Raw genomic sequence first — 25,656 nt, forward strand, 5'->3', positions numbered from 1 at the left:
TTCAAGCAACAGAAAAGATTGAGCTGACATTATTCCAAATGGCCATTATACTGGAGTAGGGAAGCGATATGTATTAAAATAAATTTGCACTTATACACTACATGGAATAATATTATCTTCTGTTACACATTATGCATTCTGTCATTTCAGGGGAATGGCTAATTTGTAGCCACAATTCTAACCACCAAGCAATAGTTGACAAATGCCAGACAGTGTATTATAGCATATAATTTTTTCATGCTGTACTTTATTTCCCCCCCTTATTGCTGCAAAATCAATGCATTCATTTCTATAAACCTTAATAAAATGCAGAGCAGCCTCTGCCTGAAGGGTTACAGTTTAATAAAATGCACATCATTGATATGAATGCAAAGCATATGGCACCATCTGTTGAGAGAAATTAACAATGCATATTATTGTCAGCATATTCTTACTGCATGGGTAAAAAAATTACAGAATCTGGATTATAAAAGTACTGTGGGGGGGAGCAGTTTCTAAAAGCAGATTCAGTGAAAATATATTTTTGACTAGATGAATGAAATAAAACTAGGTTAAAGCCAAACTCTAATTTTATTTTTTATCCAAGTATGTGCATATTCATGTGGTATGTTCAACTATACTGCCTTTGAAAACCTCAGGCATACATTCCCTTAAATTAGTGGTTTTGTAGGAACTTAAAGAGTGAAACAAGCCTATTATGAATCTTTAAAAATCCGATTTGATGAAGCTTTGTTCTTTGTCATGATTCAAGACCCACCTGGGCTATTCCAGGAAAAATGAGGAAATTATCCAAACAGATGCTGTAGATCAATGCTACTCAAAGTAGTTGTTGCTGGACTGGGGCTGGTCCCTGAGCTATTGGCTCTTGGTCTCTGATGAATTTTTAGGATGGGGGAAAAAAAGAAACAACTGTAGCCAATGGGCACCAATATGGTGCCGGTCCTATTCATGGGGAAAAAATTGCCAATTCCTCACATCAGATTGCTTGAGAAGCACTGCTGTAGAAGACAGCCTTTGAGCTTTGCAGTAGGCCAACCATACACATTATGATGGAATCTTATTGTTTTGCAATATAATATATAATGTAATGACACTCTGTTCCCATGTGTGCATTATCCCTGAAAAGGACTTGTCAAGCTCAAGAGCATATAAGATGATTTCTGAAAACAAAGCTACTCTTCTCCAATGCTCTCCAATTTCTGCACCTTTTACTCTATGGCTCGGCAGGTCTCTCCCAGACTTGACAGAGGCAGATGGCAGAAATGTGGGATAGAAAGATTTAGATAAAGCATTCTCTCAAGATGAGCCTTAACCAGTGAAGCCTAGAACAATGAGACTTTCTTCTCATATTGGCCAGTATTATAACCTCAGTGCACCAATGCTAGTGCGAAATATATTGCAATGCATGGTAGAGTTTGGGTGAACATTACAAGGAACATATTGACAGTAAAAATGGTTTGGCAATGGAACTAATTGTTTATGGAGATGATGGGGTCGCTTTCTCTTGCCATCTTCAAATACAGGCTGGATAGCTACCTGCTGGGGACTTTCTAGCTGGAGATCCTTCAGTTGCTGATCCATGAGGCTCCTCCAAACTCAATGGTTCTAAGAGGGAGCTTACAGCTCATACGCAACAAACTATGGCTTATTTAGTCAGGAACATTAAGTTTTTTAAAGTCTACTGTTGTTGTTGTTGGTGGTGGTGGTTTGTGCCTTCAACTCATTTCCAACTTATGCCAGCCCTAAGGCAAACCTATCCTAGGGTTTTCTTGGCAAGTTTCTTCAGAGGGGCTTTGCCATTACCGTCCCCTGAGATTGAGAGAGTGTGATTTGCCCAATGTCCCCAGTGGGTTTCCATGGTAGACAGGATTCGAACCCTGGACTCCCAGTATCCTCAAACTATTGCACCATTTTTGTGTTAATATAGCAAAAACAATTAAAAGAGCCCCAGCTGATGAATGTGCTTCTGATAGGATCCAAAAATCCTCTATTTTTAGAGATCCAAATTAATTCTCAGTCTTAAATAACTTTCTTCTGTAATATTCCACTAGAAGGAAAGTATACATTACTAAAGATTCACAATGATCTTTAGCCATAGATCTCTAAGAGCACATCCAAAGTAGACAATGGCACAGAGAAGTTTTATTTATCATGCTTCAAAACACTGCATACAGACAGTTTGTCATACGCAATTACATCAACTATAACAATTCTGCAATTACAAAAATAGTTCTTATCTGTTATTATTTCTATACATAAATTATATGCATTTTTATACAATGTGTACTAATAGTGGTAAATTCATGTATTTAAAAAAACTAAAAAGGAAGTCATGAAGTTACTTGTTTTTATGAAGAAATATCTAGGAACCATTACTACTGGGGCTATCTGACTTTCGTCAATTAAGAACATGGCAGTACGGTTATGGATGGGCCAATCTAGTCTACACAAGAATAAAGTGACACATCAGGAATATTAACAAATACATAATATTCAAACCTTGTTCAATGCATATTTCATCTCAAATTAAAATTGGGAGTCTATATACCAGACTTGTATTCTGTAAGTACACTTGTACTGTAAGTACTTTAAAAAAATGTGGGCTGTTTCATTTGTGTCTAGAAACTGGGATGCCAAAAAAGAAGGCATTCAAGACACAAGTATGATGGCAAAGAGTAATGCTACTTTGATTCTTTCTTAACAAAAGAATTTAGTGAGTTAGATCATTTTATAACCACTTTTATAAACATTTATGCTGTTTCACCTTAACTATACTAATCTAGTTACTTACCACCACTACCTCATGTTCTCCAAGTATCCATGGCACTAGAATCCAACACTGCCCTGGTTCTTTAGATATAAGGCTGAAAATCATGGTTTAGCATTATGAGAATGAATTTCAGTGAGCCACAAACACTCAACTTTTGTTTCCATAAAGAGAGGGGGCAGGAAGCATCCACATTCAGTTTGAACAAATGATATTTTCTCATTACATCTGAATTTAGGAAGGTAGAACTTCTTCAAAGTGCAATTAGTTCGAACAAGCTGGGATCTTGCCACAGCTCTCTATTATGCAACTAAATTGTGGTTTAGTGTTACATATCAATTAAGTGATTGTGAGCAGTTCATAATTTACAAACTATACCCAGTTGCTTTATTTAACTGGTGATTTATATGAACTGCATCAAAGGATGACTTAGGAAATTACCAAACTACAGTTACAAAATAGTACGTACAGAAATATGTACATCACATGGAAAATGCATTTTTAAAAAATCTCGCAATATGTTACGAAAAAGAGTGGTATCTTATATTACAAGTGAGGTCAAATCCAAGAACAGTGCTGAAAATTACATCTAACCAAATAAGTGTTTGGAGGCTGTTGTAGATCTTTAAGGGGTTAAAAATGTGTTTTGATCACATTATAATTGAATTCAAAAATCAGGTTAGATTGTTTCCGAATTAAACAATATCAAATTACACTACTTGCACAGAATAATCTTATTCATTCCCCACCCCTGTACAATTTAAGAGACACTGCAGTGCAGTTTAAGTTATCCAAACTAATTCCATTTAAAGTGCAATGCTCCAGAATGACAGCTATAAGAATTCAAGTAATATTGATAGTGGAAACTCTTTTTTAACAGCACAAGCAACTGTTCAAAGTAAAATATGTATATACAAACACACATGTCACATATCCTTAGACACTAAGAAAACAAGTGAGCCTCCTATTGTACCATCAACAGAAACGATGAACTGCAGTGTATTACTTCCATGTAATGATAGGAAAGTGAGATTCAATGAATTTTTTACACTCACACACACCCCTTGCGTGAATCATTTTCAGTCAAACAAATTTACAAAGGGTCTTAAATGCTTAAGGGCTCCCCTTTTTATAGCAGGAGGGATCTTTATTGACGTGAATTCATCCATTCCATATTCACTTTATCTGCAGTGTCCAGCTCTGACTTTCTTCCTAAACCTTTTGTACTGCCAAACCTTTACAGCAGCTTATGAGCTAGAAAATTATTTTCTTTCTATCACAGATTGCATTAATGTTTTTAAAGAAACAGAAATATCAATCTAAAAATATGTAGATCATATAAAAAAGTTTTTTGTGCCAGCTTCTGTTTGCATCATTTTAGTCATGTTATTTGCAAATAATACAGTCTGCACTGGTCTCAATATGGTGGTGGCAGTTTCAAGTATCCAATGCACTGACCAATTTATATTTTTAATGCTACTGCAGAAACTTCAAATGGGTTTACTATGGCCTAATAGTGAAGAGGAGTCAATTATTTGCAACCATTTATTTCTTTATGTCTTAAACCTAGAAGTGTTACAGCACTGATTAGAAAGGTTATTTTGAGGTGTTATAATCTTACCCTTAGGTTACATTTGTTGTACAACTACTTAACAGCATTTTTGATCAACGGAATAAGACATCTTGTATAAAGAAAATATTACACTTTGGAGTTATAATGTGCTACTTTGTGTTTATAAACTTTAAAAAAAACACCCATATTTTTAAGGCTTCACTGACTGTCTTTTGTAATCCATTTATTTCATTCTGGTCTAAGAACGGTCTACAGGACTATTCATAAACACTTAGTTGAGAGCAGAAAGAATGTTAAAAAGTGTTCTCATGAGAAATTTCCCCTCATTATAGTTTGCTAAATGGATTCCAGAAATGATACACAGCAAAATACTAGCACATCAATATACAGGCATTATGCCAGTTAGCAAAAAATGCACTCTGCTTCATTGCAGAAAACTCAAGCTTTCAGATATAAATCTGTACAGGTTTCTTTCTGTCATCAAAGTTCATATCAATTACAGCAAAGGGCATTATCAGCATTTGTGTTAAACAGAAAATAAGAAAGAATTTACAAGTTTGGTTACCCAGGGGCTATTTACATATGGAAATTTAAAATATATTAATAAAGGCAAAAATGAGTATGATCAAAACCAGAATTAAACACTTTCAAGCTACATTGATTTCCACAATAATATTAAGCACATGCTTACAGTCTCTCTCATAGAAACCAATGGAACTTCAAAATGCTGAAATTGGGTTACATTAAATCCAGTCTTTTCAATTTTTTAGTAACCACTTTGTCATGTATTGAAGACAGACTACTATTATGATGCAATAGACACATTTCCCAGTTGGTTAGTCAGATCCCATTCAAATGAAGATACAGTGAGTTCATAATATAAGAAGTATCACAACTGAGCATGATGCTTTTTACCAAATATACAAACTACATCCAAAAGGTTCTATCTATACTTAACTATCATGGCATGGGAGCTGCTTCCAATACCACTCTTGCACCATTAGAAGGGAGAGTGTTACAGACTGGCGACAGTTGATTCTATTTACCCTGCCAATGTTATTGGCACAAGGTATAACCAATGCAGTCATTTAGTCATCATGGTCACTTCCCTTCCAAGAATAGCATGGAACAATGCCGAAAGGAGCTGTCAAGCCAGCAATTCTAGAAATGTTCATTTCTTCCTTGAATGATTTCTCACCGAAGATGACCAAGTGGAATTAGACTTGTATCCACAGATACACAAGTTCTTAAAGACAAAATACTAGCCTTGATATATAAAAGCTCTCAAAACAGGTTATTTTTTTTTACCAAGGTGTTCTCTGCTATGATTGATACATTTTACATTTGCTCCAGTCAGAAGTCTGCAGTTAAATATTACCCAAGTTACAATGAAGGGAACTTACACAGAAAAAGAAAATATACTCCAGAGTTTTGAGAAAAGCAGGTAGGCAACCAACCACTTTATAAGATCAACTGATAGAGAAGACACATAAATTAAAAATAAAACAAAAATAAAACAAATAAAACCCCAAACAAGTTTCAGGTTTCCAAAAAGTAAATCCAAATTAATAATGTATTAAGTTTTACTCTTCCTCTTATTCCCATTCCTCACTAGATATGCACCAATCAAGTGGAATTTATATTTTTAAATCTACCCTAATTTCTCAGACAAATTGACATTGTGGAAAGGAGGCAGTAACAAGCACTTCAGTGGAATGGGATCTTTTAAAAACATAATTCCAAATAGTGACAACAGAACTGTTTTTAAAATTATTAAATGCAAACGTGTATCTTCTAATACTGCAAAATGGACATGCTGATTTCAGTGTAACAGATTAGACCTTCATCTATGCTAAATCAGAGAACTGAAAATAGCATGTCATTAGCTTATTCCATTACTTATTTGTTAGTGGCACACTGTCATGTATACAATTATATGATTGCACACCGACTCATAGGTCATATACCCTTTTTTCTGCAAGGAAATAAGGGTTGATTTGTTGAAGAGTTTTCCTCCATCCCTTAGTGTAACAGTTTGAGAGAATACTTACACACGTAGAGTAGAAAGGAAGAAATTGTGAAGTGTAAATTGCCCCCTTTCTGCTCATGCCTCAAAGTACAGAAGCCTTCCAGACTACATTGTATACATCCACCTCTTTCAGTAGTATCAGATATGGTTGAAACTTCAGCTTTGATGGTAAATGAAAGAAACAACAGTCATTTTCTTTCGTCACACAGGTATCTCTCTGCTTCTTTACTGAGGAGGCAGAAGTACGTTTAGATATGCCGACTGTCCCAGCTGGTAAGTTGTGTTTCCACCACAGTCTACATATTGGTATCGCTCTTGAGATATTTGTTCAGAGTGGCCAAAATAAGAGGTGGTCACAGTCACTCTTTAAGAAAATAAAAGGAGTGGGGAGAAAAGAGAAGGTATATTATATACAATGCAAGTTAAAACCATGTACACATTTAAGTCAGGATTCATATTATAATATGCTACTTTTATATATCTACTCATTTATTTATTAAAATATTTATATTTCAGCCTTTATCACAAGAACTCACAAATGCAAATATTTGATTAACTGAGTATAAAAGTCTTACTAATAACACATTTTGAGCATTATACATGATCTAGTATGAAGATTTCTTGTGACCTGATTGACAGGGCAGAGCAAGACTTATCAAAATCTAGAACTGTTCTAGATCAAACAGTCTTTGTGGGACAGGAGCTAGGCAGCAGGCCACATGTGGCCCCACACCATTTTTGTGGCACCCAAGGTCTCCCACAAGGAATATGGGAGGCACTTTCGGCAAACTTTGGGAATCCTCTGAGCCATTTTTAGGTCCAGAAGAGGGCTTTTTCCTCCAATAGGAAGTGATCTGGAAGGCAACCTTCAGGTCACTTCCAATTGGAAAAATCCTTCTCCTGGGGCTAAAATGGGCCTCAGGTATGCCTGTGCTGGTTTACCAAAACTATCCAAACACTTGCTCATTTTAAAGTCCTTTTAATTGCTTCACCACACTCAAAACCTGTGCTTAATAGCAATGAATCAGTATCAATTAAAACTATATAAAAGAGCAAGAAAGGAGGAGAGAGTAATAAAAGTATGACTCTTAAGCAAAAGGTAAAGATTTCCCTTTTGACAAGATTGTCAAGTGATGTCTGACTGTAGAGGGTGGTGCTCATCTCCATTACTAAATCAAGGGAGCCAGTGTTGTCAAAGACAATTCTGTGTTCATGTGGCTAGTATGACTGTATGGAATGCTGTTACCTTCTCCCCAAAGTGGTACCTGTTTATCTACTTACACTTTTATATGCTTTCGAACTGTTAGATTGGCAGAAGCTGGGACTAGTGATGGAAACTCACTCCACCACGTGGCGCTTGGGTCTTGATCTGCTGACCTGCCGACCTTGCGATTGTCAGAGTCAGCATCTTAATTGCAAAGCCACCATGTCCCTTCTTAGCCTAAATGGGGGGGCGGTATTAAAGTAATAGTTTGCTGAATTACCTTTTGGTATAAAAAAACCCAAAGGGTGTACTTACTGCATCATGACTACTATGTTGTGCACTTTGATAGAGATTAGGGTACAAAAATCACTGTAAGAAAGAAAGTAGCATTAACATACTCCATATAATTAAAAACCAAAAAACTAGAAAAAGCAAGCCTATTTTTTTCCAGCTGCCCTGCCCTCCCCCCCCCCCCCAACCAAAGTACAGCCAAGCAACAGTGATAGGAAGCAATCGCCATTATCCAAAAATCTTGATTTCTCCATTTTGAGGAAGCTCACACTTTTTTGCCCCCTCTCCCCACACAAGAGTCTAAAACAGAGGACACAGTGTGATCTGAAGGTCACATACTGCACCTTAGGGCTTCCTTCCAAAACCACACCTGAGCATTTCTGTAGATGTACTTTGTAAAATGGCCTACGGGAAGCATAACTGGGCATATTGCCATTTTCCCTTGACTACTTCTTTTAGGCTTGTGGGGAATTTTCAGAAAACCAAATGTGACCATTTGGGCTAGTCGAGTCTAGCTATTTAAAGACTGAGTTACATTGTAATGTCCCTCTGTTACTACATCCCTGTGAGCTGAAATCCTGTGAGTTAAACACTTACAACATGTAACTCATCTCATCTTGTATAACTGTTGGCACCATATAATCAATCTGGAAAAAAACAACAAGAAAATTTAGGATAAGAATCTGAAACACTGTTGCAAAAAGTAGTCAGATCTTATGTGACAAAGAAAGCTACATTTACCTGTTTCATATCCAAGGGTCCAATGTGGGTATTATTGTTCAATCGTGCTTTCCCAATAACAGTCTTTGAAAACTGTACCTGGGCTGTAATGTTTTCAACTTCAACAGAATAGTAATTGTTGTTTGTTATGTTCAATGTATTCTGCAGAACAGATAGATTAGAATTCTAGATTAAATGAGGCCATCATCATCCTAAATGTCTATCTAAAGTCCCAAGCATCGAAGGAAGTGAACGCATATATAACAATGACCTTACCGTAATATTTAAATATATTATGCGCCTCTGTGCTTCGTAACTGACATATACTGACTTGACTCCAATGTATTCCACATCAATAGATCGCGGAAACAAGAAAAACACTGCCAGTCCAGAAAGTAGCAAGCAAACAATTACAGAAGCAGTCACATAAAGCTTTCTGCAAGAAAAGAAGAGTCAAATTACCAATATATACTAATTTTAAAAATCTATACACAAGTCCAGCACAATTCCTTGCACTATGTGGATTTTATGTCACGTTATGTTAGTTATTTAAAATTCCTATCTACCTTTTACCTTTTATCTACCCTAAGCAATTTATACACATCATACTATGAAATGATTAGATAGATAGACAGATAGACAGACAGACAGACAGACAGACAGACAGACAGACATTAGAAAATAAACCTAATAAACATTTTATGTCAAAACAATATAACAGCCATGAAAGACATTATGAGCCATAGAAAGCCCATGTAAACAAACATGTTTTTAGAAGACTCCAGCTTTTGCACTGCATTAAATGAGCATTCAAATAGGGGGGAAAAAATCTCATTTTCAAGATGTTATACAATTCAATTCTGTTGGCCACAGTCTTTTCTGGAAATCACAAAACCAACAATGTATATGGGGGGGGGGGGGACATACTTAGGAGGTATCCTCATCCTAGGCTGTTCAAAGGATTATATATATCAACAGCAAAACCTTTAATATGAGTAGTTAATAGGCAGCTAGAGGAATTCTCTTAAGACAGGCATAACACATGTACAGCTGGATGCTCCAGGGAGTATCCTAGCAGCAACTTTTGAGCCAAGCCCAAGGGCAACCCTATCCAGAGTGTATTACAGCAGTTGAATAACAAAACAAGATAAGTAATCCTATCTCTTACTTAGAGAAGCTTCACCCAACCTGCTACTTCCTTTATTGTTCACCCATTCTGAGACAAGTTATTCCTACACACACTCAGAGTTCCATGCTCCTTAACTCTTTTAAGTGTGGGGACAAAGGAATGTAATATGAACAAAAAACCCACTGTTGATGGGCTACTGCTTGTTCACAATTAAAATCAACACACCTAAGGTTCTCTGAGCCATCCCTAAACTTTTGAGATTGTGTCTATAATGCAAATTTTATAGCTCTGACATCAAGCTTAATGTTAGGAACTGTTTTTTTCTTCCCCCTTTCCTTGTTTTGTGTATCACCTAGTCTGATGAAAAGTTCTGGAAAACTCAAAAGGTTGTGTATTTCTGGGGCATTTGGCTTGGTCTTAAAGGTTGCACAGCTGTGGATTTTAGATCCCTAGGCTTCCAACAGTCAGAGGAAGTATCTTTTATACCATGGCAAGGAGAATCTGATGGGTGTAAACAAAAAGGGCTGAAAGGGGTGGAAAGGCATGCCTTGATGTTTAGCTTCTATTAGTGCATGTCAGCTAGTCCTGCAAAAGACATACTGACCTCAGCCATAGTAACTATCACCCAGTGAAATATGAGAACAATCCAGTGTTGTTAGGACTTGTGACAACAGTGAACAAGATTATCCATAGCAAAGCAATCCAACCTGTATCACAGAAAGTTATTTCAACGAAGCACTTCATGCTTATGAAATGTACAGGTGCACAGGAATAATTACAAATGCTATGGCATATAACAAACAGCAGAACATTTCATCAGAACAATACCTTCCAATGCTAGGTCTGATTAGACAAAAATCAAACTTTAAAGTAATTCACTGATACCAAACTTGCACATTGTTACTGTAACTTACGTTCTTCTCGGCCTCAGTCTCTGATCACTGTATGGAATCAGGGCAACAAGCTGGTTTTCCTGTCCTAGACACAGAACATAGGAACCGTTCAGTATATTGAGATTTCCATGTACATTCAATGCTACTAAATGTTCACACATTAATGTATATTCATATTTTAACATTTTACAAGGAAATAATTCCCCTTTTCCTCCTCCTCCACCTTCAGGAAGAGGCTCCAAGTGCCCACCTTGTCTTTCTCTTCTCCTTTGGGATAGAAAACATTTGGGAAGAGGAGGAGGAAGGATCAGGGCCTTCAAGCCTCCTGCCCCCTCCTGAGCAACTCTTGTGCCCTCCCTGTGGGTCCTGCCCCACAGACTGAGAACCACTTGGTTAGGCTATAAATACATTCAGAAACTACATCTAAATTTTAGACTTACCACGTGGGATCCTCCCTGTCCCCTGACAAGTGGGACATGTAACGCTGTCTCTTCCTGTAAACTCAACATATGGAAACTGTGACACATCTCCATTTCTTCCATCTTCACTGTGAGATTCTGAGTGAACTAATCCATTCCTCATGTTGTCTGATGATGAAACACCATCATCTTTAGATGCATGTAAAGGCATTGAAAAAGATTTCCCCATCTCTGTTGATAGCAAAAGTTAGAGGCAGACTTTAGACCATAGGAGTGTTTAGTATTGCAGACTTTGTTTAGAGAGCTAATAGACTGCTTTTATAATTCGTGAAGAAACAAGAACTTCTACCAATTCTTAAGACAGTTAAGGGTTCTGGAAATCTAATTCTGAAATACTGTAGCCAACAGATGATCAACATAATGTAAGCAAACAGCAATATCTCAGAGTCCATGTTTTGGAATCTGCTGTAAGCCAGGAGCTGAATCTATTCTAGATGATAATTTATATATACACACATAGCTATACTTCAGAGAAGAAATCAAATTTATTTTATAACTACTGTACCCATGAAAAATGTGTCACTGTATTTCCTGACTCTAATTTGTGGAGAGTTCAGCAGATATTTAAATCAATTACTGTAGTGAATTTATTTTTGCAAGATCCTATTAGCCACTGTTGCTTTTTAGTACAGAAAACTCCCTTGGCAAATACATAATTAGCTTATCAACAGCTGGCTTAACCATGGCTTCTTGGTTTAACTCTACCTAAGGACCTAAATGATCTTAAAACAATTCCCAACCCTTTAAATCTTTGTTATTTTAATCCCTGATACATGTTGGTTGTTCTAACTCCTGTTTTACTCTCTGCCTAGTTTCACTTCCCCATTTCTTAATGCATTTTAACATGTTGACTTTGAATCTTTTGTCATGAAAGTTTTGTGTCTGCTTTTGTATATATATTGTGTTGCTTGTGTATGGCATTCCAAATCAAAGTATTTTATTTTGTTGCATTACTCCCTTATTTCATGTTAGAATTGCACACAGCCTAGAAACCCTGTTTTACAGGCACCACATCAATATAAATAAATGTACACCTCTGAAACTATGGCACAACTTGCTGACCAATGTTACAGGCAGATGGTGCAATATAATGAAGACATTAATGGGGGTTATTTGAAATCTTTTAGGGTCGAATCAAAAAAGTAGGGAAACTGCAGTAACCATGATTTGCTGAGTTCACCTCTGATGTAGTAACCAAGAGTAGTTTTACATTCTGATTTAGCTGTAAACCAACAGAACCATAGTACAGACATTCAGTTGCAACACTCAATACCATTAAGGAAAACAAACACTGGTTTATCATGTCTGGACTGGGTCTAGGTTTTTAGTATCAATGCCTTGGTCTATTTTACTACTTTGCAAAAAGCAGGAATTATCTTCATTCCTGATTTATTTCATATGTAGTTTTTACCCATGATGTGTAGACTTTTTTTAAAGAATAAATTCTACATAGTACCTACTTCTTGATCTCTCTTCAGTACTGCATGTACCATAACCAGCTATACTACTATTTTGAGGTTCCGAGGAAAATCCACTTCATAATACAGTCACAGAATCATAGTTGGAAGAGATCACAAGGGTCATCCTATTCCTATCCAACCCCCTGCCATGCAGGAATACACAATCAAACCACTTCCTACTGATGACCATCCAGTCTGTTTTTAAAAACTTCTGAAGAGTTTATGGTGCTGTAAAGCCACTCATATCAGCCACATAGTTACTGCTAACTAACTAATAATAATTCAGACCATCAGAGACCAAAAGTAGATTGAAGTAACTCACTTATGTGGATATTAGATTGGGAATAATGAAAATGCATTTTCTCTCAGCCTCAAAGGACAAGCAAACCCCCTCTGAACAAATCTTGTCAAGAAGCCCCTGTGATGGCCCTAGGGTCTCCGTAAGTCAGAAATGACTTGGAGGCACACAGCAAGTTCAATTCTCCATACAGAACTATCTATAAATGCTCTATGAAAGGCTGGTAACTTAAACAATAGGGCTCCCATTCCTTTAACAGCAACATAATGGTTAGAAAACCAGCAGATGAGTGCCATTTCTAATAACTGTCATGGTAACAAAAGCTTTTACTACTGAATTTTTGATGTTAGAAGCAAAGAAATTCTGAGGGGGATCGAGAAGAGTTTTAACTGTCTCTACTATCACTCTGAAAAAACGGGGTATGAAAACATGATTTCCTCTTCAAGAAAATGAGTATTTTCCACCTGTTTGTCTTATTTGCAAAATGACTGATGAAATTCCCTGAAAAAGGTTCACTGGTTCAGGATTGAAAACAGTTTATTTGAAAGTAATACTTTCTTTTATCACAGTAGATAGGAAGACACAGTACCAGCTGTGATAAAACATGGTGATGACCACAGAACCCATCTTAAAAATAAACCATCAGTCAGAATCTCCTGTAATACTGGAGCAAGACTGTATTTTAAGCAGTTTGCTTGTCTTGTTCCAGAGTATTTTCTTCTATATTTCCACATTCCATATTTCAAAGGATATCAAAACAAGCTATTAAATCCAGGATGGTGGCATGTTTATAGTTATTGCTGCAGCAGACTAAGAGACTTGAGACACAAATGCATCACAACATATGCTATTAAATATTTGGCAGAACTGTACAAGCCATTGTATTCCCCATTACCATGTAGGAATGCGAGGGTTGGACAGTGAAGAAGGTGGATAAGAAGAAAATAAATTAATTTGAGATGTGGTACTGAAGAAGAGCGATGAGGATACCGTGGACAGCCAAAAAGACAAACAAATGGGTCCTTAAAGCTTGAAATCTCTTTGCAACTCAAGATGATCAAACTGAGGCTGTCATACTTTGGTACATCATGAGAAGGCACAACTCATTTGAAAAGACAATAATGCTAGGAAAGGGGGAGGGATGTAGAAAGAGAGGAAGACCACGGGCCAGATGGATGGACTCTATTAAGGTCACAGGTATGAAATTACAGGACTTAAGCAAAACAGTGGAAGACAGGGAGTTTTGGAGATGTTTCATCCACAGGGTCGCCATGAATCAGGATCGACTCAAAGGTGGTTAACAAAGGATGAAGTCCACTTCATGAGGTAGAATATACAGTTCATGAAACTCTGAAACTCATTTCATAGTATTCAAAGTACCACCAACTTTGTTGTACTCACTACCAATGGATTTCACCATATGGTTGCAGTCCCATAGACCACGAGTGGACAAAATGTGGCCCATAGCATTTGGCCCCAAATGTTGCCTTTTGTGGATCAACCCCCCCCCCCGCGCATATATATGTTTTGTCTCCAAATGCCCTCTATAGGGTGTGAGGCTATTTCCAGCATGTTTGGAAACCCCATGGGGTGGGTGTTTAAAAATGTGTTTTATCCCAAATTGCCCCGAAATGTCTTCTGAGAATGTGAAAGATACAATTCCAACATGTTACACAGTTCTCTGGATCAATTTAGGCTGAGGAGAGATCTCTTTTGAAAGCAACTACTGCTCACATCCTGTTGCCAAAAAACCCTCTCCTGGGCCTAGACCCAGGAGGACCCCCAAACATAGTGAAAATGGCCCTTTATTTTATTTTATTTTATTTTATTTTTGCAGGAGCAAGTACAGTGGAGAGGTGCATCTCTCCAAGGTCTTCTGGTGGGTTAAGGAAGCTCACTAGCCTTCCACACTTGCCCTCCCTTGCTATACACATATAACTGGGGGAATGTTCCATTGAATTCAGTGGAACTTCTGAATACACACACAGAGGTTTGTGCTGTAAATAAACATCTATCCTGTAACAGGACTGTGCTACATGTTTTTCAGTAGCATTATTTTAAAAACTGTTATTTAAAATGAGAATTGTAATAGCATGGTGTGGTAATCTGAGTCAATCATATAATACTAGGAGGTCTCAACTGTGTAGTAATCTGCAGCCTAACTATGGAGTTTATCACATGTGGGGAAAGTCGAGGGTTTAAATGGGCATTATCTAGCAATATTCGCATGATCACAGTGAAGGTTTTCACACACACTGTGATTAAAGATGATTTATCCCAGGAATAACCAGGGAGTAACCAGCAACAGGGAAATTCCATGAATAATTTGTTGCTGGTTATTCACTAGTTATTCCTGGAATAAATCATCTTTAATTGCATTCATGAGTGAAAATCTTTAGTGCGATTGTGTGACTATCGCTGGATAATGCCTGTTTAAACCCCCAATTTTCCCCATGAAATAAAGTCCTATACTTATAATGAAGAAAAAGGCCTCAGAATAATCAGCATGACCAGACAGCATCCTTTCCCAGGACATGTCCTACATTTCAGCCTTTTGTCCAGAAGGAATTCCAAAATGTCCTCCATTTTGAGCATGACTAAGAAGCACAAGTGTATATTTATGAGCATTTTTAGGTTGATGAAGTCCTCCATTTTCTTGCATGTCCTACATTTTACAGTGCATTGTCCTTCTTTGAGGTGAGGCCATCTGGTCACCCTGAGGGTAATCTAAACCAATCATAGGATACTAGGTGTCAAAGAAGTGTGTTTAGTTTAAGCTTGGCTCACAATGGAAGCTGCATCCACACTGCAGAGATAATCCAGTTTAACGTCACTTTAACTGTCATGGCTCAATGCTATGGAATTCTGGGAATGGTAGTGATACCAGAGCTTGCTCTACTCAGTTTTCTTGGCAAGTTTCTTCAGAGGGTTTTTTTGCCATTGCCATCCTCTGAGGCTGAGAGAGCGTGATTTGCCCTAGGTCACCCAGTGGGTCTGTATATAGGAGCAGTTCTTCTGTTCTAGAGCTGATTCTTCACATATTGCTTCATTATAAATAAAATAGTTAATACTAAATAAATACTAAATAATAACAATAATATAGTAGGCCCTCCACATTTGCTGAGGTTAGGGGCACAGGACCCCCGTGAAAGTGGAAAAACTGCAAATAAACAAGCACTACTTTTCTTAACCTGACAGAACACCTCTCTAGGAATCTCTAGGTCCTCCAACAGAACTCTGTGGTCAATATCTGCCAGAATTTGACTGTAAAATCATTCTGGAGGATCTACAAATGCCTAGAGAAGTGTTTTCTCAAGGAATATCTAGGTCCTCCAGCACAACTCTATGATCAATGTCCTGCAGAATTTCTCTGTAGGACCAAGCAATTCCTAGAGAAAACATATTAATCAAATCCACAAATAATCAAATATGCAAAAATTAAAACTGCAAATGTGGAGAGCTTACTGTACCGTTGGCCCTCCACATTTGCAGCTTTGACTTTTGCAGCTTTGATTATTTGCCCTTTTGATTATGTTATCTCTAGGTCCTCCAACACAACTCTGCCAGAAGTTGACCATAGAGTTATTTCGGAGAACCTAGAAGTTCCTAGACAAAACATTTCTCTAAGCATTTGTAGGTCCTCCAGCATGATTCTATGATTAATGTCTGGCAGTGTAACATAGAGTTACACTGGAGGACCAGAGAGATGTTCTCTTAGGTTAAAAAGAACAGTGTTTTTTGTTTGTTTGTTTGTTTGTGTTTTTCGACATTCACAGAGGTCCTTCATGCCTAACCCCACAGAATGTGGAAGGCTGACTGTAGTAATAATATGCACTGACCCCCCAACTGCTTCCCTATGCCCTTCTCACTACCAAGCAACCAACCAACCACCTCAAAAAGGCAAAAGGCGTTTTGTTGCTGATCCCTCACCGGAGTCTGGTGGCCGCACCTTCCTCTGGGGCACTCCCTTTTGCAAAGGTGGAAGCTTCACCTGGAAAGGGGAATAAATAAATACATTTGAGTTAACACACACACAATTGTGCCTCTAGAGACTGGGTACAATGCCAAAGTAGATGGATGGTGCGAGGGGTGGGGAGGGTGGTGTGCGTGAGGCTGCATCCACACTGCAGAAATAATCTGGTTTGACACCACTTTAACTGCCATGGCTCCATGCTTTGGAATTCTGGGAACTGTAGTTTGTTGTGGGACCAGAGCACTGCCTTTTCCTATCAGTATTTCTTTCATTCATACTTGCCCCCTTAGTACCCAGTGTGACCAGACTATGGTCCAAGAGACTGCAAAAATAATCAGGTTTGAGACCGCTCCAACTTCTGTGGGTCAGTGCTGGGGAATCCTGGGAATTGTACTTTGTCATGGAATCAGAGCTCTCTGACAGAGAAGGCTAAATGTCTCACAAAACTACACATCCCAGGATTCCCTAGCACTGAGCCAGGGCAGCTAGAGCAGTCTCAAACGGGATTATTTCTTCCTTTTCAAAGACATGTCCTACATTTCAGCCTTCTGTCCAGGAGGCATTCCAAAGTGCCCTCCATTTTGAACATGACTAAGGTCCAAAGCACACTGAAGAAATAATCCTGTTTGAGACAGCTTTAACTGCCCCGGCTCAGTGGTAGGGAATTCTGGGAATTGTAGTTTTGTGAGACATTTAACCTTCTCTCTCAGAAAGGGCTCTGGTGCCACAATAACCTACAATTCCCAGGATTCCCTAGCATTGAGCCAGGGCAGTCACAGCAGTCTCAAACTGGATTATTTCTGCAGTGTGTTTTGGACCTAAGTAGCATGGATTTATCTTTACAGGAGTGTTTTAAGCTTTTATTTTGTTATGCAGTTAGGACACTTGAATTTGCCCTGTAGAAATAATCCACCACTTTAAATGCCATGTGGCTCAATGCTATGTAATTTATAGAAATGTGGTTTCTTGAGGCACCAGAGCTATCTCACAGAGAAGGCTGAATGTCTCACAAAACTACTAATCCCAGAATTCCACAGCATGGAGCCATGGCAGTTAAAGTCGGGTCAAACTGACCTTTAAGTAAATAAAGTAAATATAATATATACGAAACAACATTGGGGTGATGTTTTCATTACAGCTTTGGAATGTGGTATTTGCAGACGGATATATATTTCTGAGATTTACAGCTTTGAATTTTTAGAATTTAAAATGTATAAATACAGAAGAACTATATGGAAATTATATATGGATTCAAACTAGCTAGATAGTAAAATCTGAAGTATTAAGATTATATACAAAAACATAAGAAATGAAGAGACAAGGAAGGACAGTGTTTATTTAGGCTGAGGTAGGTAGGCAGAAGAAAATTGGTTGTGTGTGTGTGTGTATAGTAAATTTTTTACTGTTGTAGCCTGTCTGGATCCATTGGAGAGGCGAGATAAAAATAACACACACACACACACATATATATAATTTAGTTTCCAAAACACAGTGCAGAAATAATCCAGTTTGAGACCTCTTTAACTGCCCTAGCACAATGCTAGGGAATTCTGGGAATTGTAGTTTTGTGAGATATTCAGCCTTCTCTGTCAGTGAGCTCTGGTGCCACAATAAACTACAATTCCCAGGATTCCCTAGCACTGGCGGTTAAAGCGGTCTCAGTTACATGTGCATTTGGGTTTTGTCTTTATTTTGACTTCGTGTGTATGATTTTGATGTCTTTTTTCTGGGTTGTGTAATAAATAAATAAATAAATAAAAATAATAAATAAAAATTATTTATTATTAAAATTTATTTATTATAAATAATAAAAATATTATTAAAGCATTGTTTTTTTAAAAAATTAAAAAAATAATAAAAATTCCTTTTTTAAAAAAAAAAGTGGAGTCAACCCGCATTATTTCTGCAGTGCGGACACAGCCCAAAAAATGAGGTAAAAAGAAACAAACGCAACCAAACATCTCCTCCGGAGTCCCCAACGTTCCAATTCGGTTCACACTGCGCATGCGCACAGACACCTCTCTCCCACAGAGCCTGAAGGCCTTGTTTTGACGTAGTCTGGAATAAAACTGAAGGGGGGCTATTAAAGGCGTTTCCATCAAAATAAAGATGCTTTGGGTCAAACTCAGATAAGCTGCAGGCTCTGTAGGCAGCAACAGAGTGTCAATAAAAGTCAATACAACCGATAAACAAGTGTCTCCCCCTTAACTAGTGTTAACTCATACACAAACAAGGGCCAGTTTCAAAAGGAGAAATTATAAAGGGAACCCCTTTTTGCCAATTTACTCGTCCCTGGGATTTGTAGTTCCGAACACCGAAGGGGAAAAGAGGCTAGGCTTTGCAGTCCTCAGCATAATTGACTACAATTCCCAGCATGCTCCAGGCTCCTCGTCCTGACTCCTCACACACTTCTCTCTTCAGAAAGGAAGGGATCATTGTTTTCTTTACTCATCTGTTCGAATATAGTATGTTTACACACGGTCCTAACCCCCGCAAAAAGGACAAGACAGTGCCAAAATGTAGGGCACAAGAGGGCAACATGGAGGACATTGCCACATAAAAGCTAAAAACACTCATATAAACGTAAATCCTGGCTTCTTAGGTCCAAAACACACTGCAGAATTTATATAGCTCTGTAGGTTTACACTGCACTGTATATAGAATAAAATAGATAAAAATAGATAAAAATAAGCCTGCCTATGGCATACATTCTACAAAATAATAAAATAACACATATTAATACAAAGGAGGCAACAAATTAAAAACATCAAAAAAGAAGTTATAGGAAAGCTTGAACATTCACTCCACCTCTGTGCCACTTTGTAATGTTTTTGGCCAAGCATCCGTAGGCCAAAAGGTTCACCAACCCTACCCTACAAATATATTTGGTAATGAGTCCTACTGAGCACAGCAGCACTTCCTTCTGAGTAAATATGCACAGGGCTGGATTACACCTTTTCAGTATTACTCTTATCATTCCTACTAGCAACTTGATAATATTGTGCTGAAAAAACAGGGCTACCCAGAGATATGGTAACCCACATTTTACTTTCTCTGCCTACCAGCCAAGGGAGGGGCAGATTATCCATCTGCTGGAGAAGTGACTGCGGTAGGGTTGCCAGTTCAGGATTGTCCCAGGCCTTGTGATTTCTAGGCCAAAGTCTGAGACCAATGGATGCCCCTCTGGTGACGTCATTAAGTGTTATGCATTTAATATCAACCACAGTGACTCACAAGTTCTTATTCCAATTCAAACACACACACACACACACACACACACTTACTTTCCTGTTTGGAAATGAAGACAGAAATTTTAGTTCCAAGATGAAATGCAGGGATTATTCCTTCTCATTTATTTAGGAAGATGGGATCTGGAACATTTAATCAAGCCTACTTGCTCCTAGCCAGAAAAGAGATGCAGAGCAGAGCAGAAGGCAAGTCCTGTTGCCACAAGGAGGAAGGTAACTTAGAGGCTGTTCAGACAGCCCTGAAGACAGCTCCATGCTGCCCCTGTTTCAGCCAGATTAGGGCCACGGCAACCACACGCTGTGGCCCCGATCTGGCCTTTCCAGGGTGCAAAAAAGAGCCCCAAAAGTGGTTCCTTTTTGCACCCTGGAAAGAGAGCCATAGCCACGTTGCCACAGCTAGGCCACGCTCCTTCTGCATCATATGGATACAGCGCCACAGGAGCACCATGATGTCGCACGCCATGTACAGTGGTGCACAGCATCATGACACCCTAGGCGGAGTCAGAACATGCGTCATGTGGGTGCAACACCCCGACTCTGCCCATCAGGCCGGCCTTAATGGCTGGTCTCAACAGGGCCTAACTAAATACATGGGGCCCCAGGAAAGTCTTTGCAAATTGTAACACCAAATCAGTCTACCCTTGCTAACAGTATCAAAGTGATGCTCTACTGCCTGAATTAGACATTTGAACATAGTTCTTTCCTCTTGCGGAAGATGAGCTTCCCACAACTGTAGAATCTGTGCCCTTGTCTCTTGCCTGGAAATTACTCATGAAAACTGTAGGCTCAGGACCTTCAGCGCAACTCTGTTCTGTTTTGTCCTTCATTGCAACTCTATGGAAGTTGACCAGAGTTGTCCCAGAGGACCTAGAGATTACCAGAGAAAGCACTTCTCTGAGCATTTGTAGATCCTCCAGCATGATTCTATGTTCTCTATGGATGTAGCGATTCCTAGAGGTGTTCCCTCAAGTTAAAAAAAAATAGTGTTTTTTTTATTGGAATCCCCCCCCCCACTTTCATGGGGGTCCGTTATCCCTCACCCCAGCAAACGTGGAGGGCCCACTGTACTTTGAAAGGAAGTCATATTGAGGATGGAGCAAGCTTGGTTTCTGCTACTCCAGAGGCTAGGACACAGAGCAATGGATGCAAACTAAAGGAAAAGAGATTCCACATAACCATTAGCAAGAACTTCCTGACAGTAAGAGCTTTTCGACAGTGGAGCACACTCCCTCAGAGTGTGGTGGAGTCTCCTTCTCTGGAGGTTTTTAAACAGAGGTTGGATGGCTATTTGTCAGGAATGCTTTGGTAGTGTATTCCTGCACGGTGGGGGGTTGGACTGGATGGCCCTTGGGGTTTCTTCCAACACTATGATTCTATACATATGATATGAGCAGACTTTCGTGGGAGCAAAAAAAGGGTTTCCCCTGAAGATTCTAAAACACAGGGTGGCTTATATGACAAAATATGGCTCTTCAGATATCCTGAGTCTATTTAGATAGGACCTTAGAGATACCAACCAGAACTTTGATGATACCTGAAAATAGACAGGTAACCAACAGAACAAAAAAAACTTGGGCCTCACTATAAACAAAGAACTTGGGCCTCCCTCTAACCAGCACCTGGGCAACCATTTTATATCTTTATAAAAACAACAGAAGATTAAGTGGTAACGTTCAGCAGGAAAAGAAAACACTTGGAGTGTTCCACAAGCCTGTGAGTGGCCTTCCCCACACTGGTACCCTCAAGATGTCCTGGACTACAACTCCCATCACCACTCGCCACGCTGACTTCTGGATGGTGACATTTGTACTCTGACACATCTGTTGGGGAGGAGCAGAGACTTATTTTCCATTCTCATGTTCCTTAATCAGTTATTTAGAATGCAACCAGTTTCTCGCAGGGATGGGGAAAAAAATACTTGGCATTTAGACTTTAGTCAGTGGGGTTCTCCTGATCCAATCTTATATATTCTATGCTGTTGTTGTTGTGTCCTCTCAAGTCATTTTTGACTTATGGTGACCCTAAGGCAAACCTGTCATAGGGCTTTCTTGGCAAATTTCTTCAGAGGGGTTTTGCCATTGCCATCCTCTGAGGCTGAGAGATTGTCACTTGCAAAGGATCACCCAGTGGGTTTCTTTTGTTCATAATCCAATGTTCAAACCACTACACCATGTTGGTCTCTCGATATCCTACATATTCTCCCTATCCTATCCTAACTATTGTGATAAAATCTGACCTGAAAGGTTCCCAGCTACTTCTCTGAACTAGCAGGAGAACATGATGTCAACATCACTAACCATTGCTCCCCCAAACAAGATCAACATGCTACACCTACGTTACACTGCCCTTCCCGGCTCTCTGTTAAGAAAGAGCAAGGGAGCAATTATTTTGGGTTACGATTGGAAAAACAAAAAAAACAAAAGACACAGAGATGAAGTCATGGCTGGCACATCACAATCCTCCGGGCACCAGCAGGTGATGTTGTGATGAGCACGCAGAATAAAATGCTCGTCCAAAGAAGCCATATCTCAGGCGTCCCTCTGCGCAAAGCCCTCTTTCCAGGTGACATCTCTTTTGAGGCCTGTATTCTAGCAAATGCGAAATAGAAGGAAGGCATGGAGGAGAAAATACACACTGGTGTACTGAGTAACTTAAGAAAGGGAGAGAGAAGGAAGGAAAGAAAGGAGAAGAGGCCATAGGAGAGGCCAGGGGAAGAATCTGGAGCATCAACTGGGCTGGATTTCCAACCCAGGCCACATCCTAGCGAATTAAACCTTCTCAGGGAGGATACAAAATGGCAGTTAATCACTCCCCTCTGTCTCTATATAATAAACAAGGCAGTCCTTTGGGCATTTATTTACTCAGAGGTAAATCCCACTCTGGCTGCCCCCCTTTGCAGAGCATTGCCACATGAAAAGCCAACCAAAACAAGAATCCTCTTCTTTGAAGGGGCCTTTGAGACTGACTGAGAGAGAGAGAGAGGGAGGGCGTCTATTCCCACCAAGACCCCTTTGCATTTTCCAGACGAGCAGCTGAAGCATCTTTGATGGCATCCTCACTGCAGAATCAATCCGGTTTGGCACCGCAAATACAAAGTATCCAAGGACTCCACAAAGATGTTGCTACTCCATATCCGCTTTTCCATTCCTCTCCCTCCCAAGGCAGCTTTGCCAATGCCAAGACACAATACCTTGCCCCAACCAGCCCCATTCACACATTCACAAGCAACACCCGTGTCAAGACTGACAACACCTGTTTGCAACAACCTTTCCTCCTCCTCCACTCCACCATGACTCACCAGGACTGCGGTGAAGGAATCCTCTCCAGCCTCTTCTCAAGCAAAACAACAACAGGACCCTTGTTTTGCTGTTGCTTTTTGCAGTATCCTCAGCAGTGCCCCTTTTCCAGTTCAGCCACAGCAGCTGCCCATCCAGTTTTACAGCTGAAAGGCCAGGCGCGCATGCTCAGTAAAGGCATTGGAAGCCACCAGGGCCTTTTGCTTTTGCCCTCACTTCTTGGAAGAGACTTTTTCTCCCTGGGAACTGGAGCAAAAGAGCAGAGGAAATGCAATTGCAAAGAGATTGTGGGGGCTCAGGCTTTGCACCCAGGAAGGGCTCAGGGGGCTTGTGGAAGGGAAAATAGCAATTAAAATAAAGAAAATAGAAAATAAATAAAAAATATCCTCTGTGACGAAACTGCAGTGATGCAAACCAGGCGCATGCTCAGTCTCTCACAGTGTAGTTAGTCCTTGCCCTTACTTTGCCCTGACTTGTCAAGTGGGTTGCAATTTGCAAAAACAGACAGGCAGCCAAAGCCTAGGCTGCATCCACACTGCAGAAGTAACCCATCTTGACACCACTTTAACTCCCATTGCTCCATACTATGTGTATTTTAATGGTTTTTTTTTATAATAGTATTCTATTGGAACTGTGGATTTAAATATTTTTAACTGGGTTTTAATGGGGAAGAGCAGTTCCCCTTGTGACAGTCTTGAACAAGGAACTTGCACAAATTATGTCAAATACTGAGAGGCAGTCATGAGGTGAAATGTGCTAATTCTGGAGTACATCCCACATTTCCACAGACAGCTGAAATGACCAGCAACATTTTTCCTGGGTGAATTTGCTTCTGTTTATCTACTTCCCATGAGAGCCACATTATACAAGAGGAACTTTATCCACCCACTTTTGTATAGATGATTCAACCTCACACGAAGTTTTGGACCATGTTGTGTCATCTTCATGTTTGCATGACACTGCAGAAATAATCCAGTTTGGGATCGCTTTAACTGCCTTAGCTCAGTGCTAGGGAATTCTGGGAATTGTAGTTTTCTGTGACCTTTAGCCCTGTTTGTCAAAGAGCTTTAGTCCCACAATAAACTACAATTCCCAAGATTCCTTAGCACAGAGCCAGGGCAGTTAAAGCAGTCTCAAACTGGATTGTTTCTGCAGTTTTGTGTTTTGGACCACACTCACAGCTGGTAGTATGTTCCCACTGTATGGACCCAGGCCAAAATCTATGCTACGCTTTTTATTACACAGACGATGACCAGTTACAGATTGTAATACAGAAGTCAGAAAAACTGCACCCATCATGAAAAAACAGATCCCATTCGCTTAGTGTCAGAACTTGGAAATGTTACTTGTTTGGTTTACAGGTCCTAAACTTTTCCTGTCAGTGTAGCGACTGATCATAATGGCTGGATGAAGATTTTGGCATTTTCAGTCCAGAAAAATAACTGTTCTGATCTAATGAGAATTGAAACAGACCATAACATCATCCTCACTTTAGAAATAATCCAGTTTGACACCACTTTAGTGGCCATGGCCCTGTGCTATGTAATTTTGCAAATGGTAGTTTTGTGAGACATTTTGCCTTTTCTGTCAGAAAGCTCTGGTGCCACAAGAAGCTACAAATCCCAGGTTTTCATAGCACTGAGCCATAGTAGTTAAAGTGGTGTCAAACTGGATTATTTCTGCAGTGTGGATGCAGCCCATGAGAGTTTTGTATAAATTTCTTGCCAAACAAATGTGCCTTCCATGTAACCAGTTTCACTGTTTGAAGCTCTCTATGGCTTCTTCTTCTCCAGGGTGCTAAACTGAACTTCACATATGCTTTTCCTGCTAAAAGGAAGGAAGGAAGGAAGGAAGAGGAAGAGACCAGCTGGAGATGGGGTGATTGTGAAAGCAAGCCAAAGGGACTGGATAAAACCATTTATTTTACAAAACCAAAGCAACCTGGTAAGGGGGCAAGTATGAGTGGAAGAAATACTGATAGGAAAAGGCAGTTTTATTATTTTCTTCACCAGTCTTTCCTTCACTCAGAGTACCTCATCATCAGGTTGCTTTTTGTTGGCAAAACAATAGCAATAGCCACCAGCCAAACAGAGGAAACACTAGCAGAACTCCTTGGCACTTCTAATTTAGCCCTGAGTGATTTGCTGAGGCAAACCTAATATAATCTGACCTACATTTGATAACGTAGACATTTGAGAGTCTGGATAGTGTTCTTTACACAGTGCATAATTACTATATGGAGTTCATGCCCACACTATCTAGAGATAGCCACTAGCTTAGATGCCTTTGAAAGGGC

At 39.3% G+C, this 25,656-nt stretch overlaps 1 protein-coding gene across 2 annotated transcripts; it reads right to left on the reverse strand.

The window, feature by feature from the left end:
• Nucleotides 1-2,115: 2,115 nt before the first annotated feature.
• Nucleotides 2,116-23,608, reverse strand: LOC149309853 (transmembrane protein 106B). 2 transcript variants are annotated; one of them, XM_089533148.1, is made up of 9 exons: nt 23,363-23,607; nt 16,774-16,834; nt 11,047-11,256; nt 10,628-10,691; nt 8,861-9,020; nt 8,606-8,746; nt 8,462-8,511; nt 7,889-7,942; nt 2,116-6,733 (listed from the first exon to the last, which is right to left on the reverse strand). In XM_089533148.1, the coding sequence occupies exons 3-9, from the start codon at nt 11,252-11,254 to the stop codon at nt 6,595-6,597; spliced, it is 816 nt and encodes a 271-aa protein (XP_089389274.1). In that variant the 5' UTR covers nt 11,255-11,256; nt 16,774-16,834; nt 23,363-23,607; the 3' UTR covers nt 2,116-6,594. The 2 variants fall into 2 exon arrangements, with proteins under 2 accessions (XP_089389274.1, XP_089389275.1); XM_089533149.1 differs by lacking the exon at nt 16,774-16,834 and having other exon boundaries at nt 23,363-23,608.
• Nucleotides 23,609-25,656: the final 2,048 nt, after the last annotated feature.

This window comes from Sceloporus occidentalis, unplaced genomic scaffold (genome assembly GCF_023333645.1).
Source record: "Sceloporus occidentalis isolate IW3139 unplaced genomic scaffold, rSceOcc1.0.p SCAF_7, whole genome shotgun sequence".
NCBI lineage: Eukaryota > Metazoa > Chordata > Lepidosauria > Squamata > Phrynosomatidae > Sceloporus > Sceloporus occidentalis.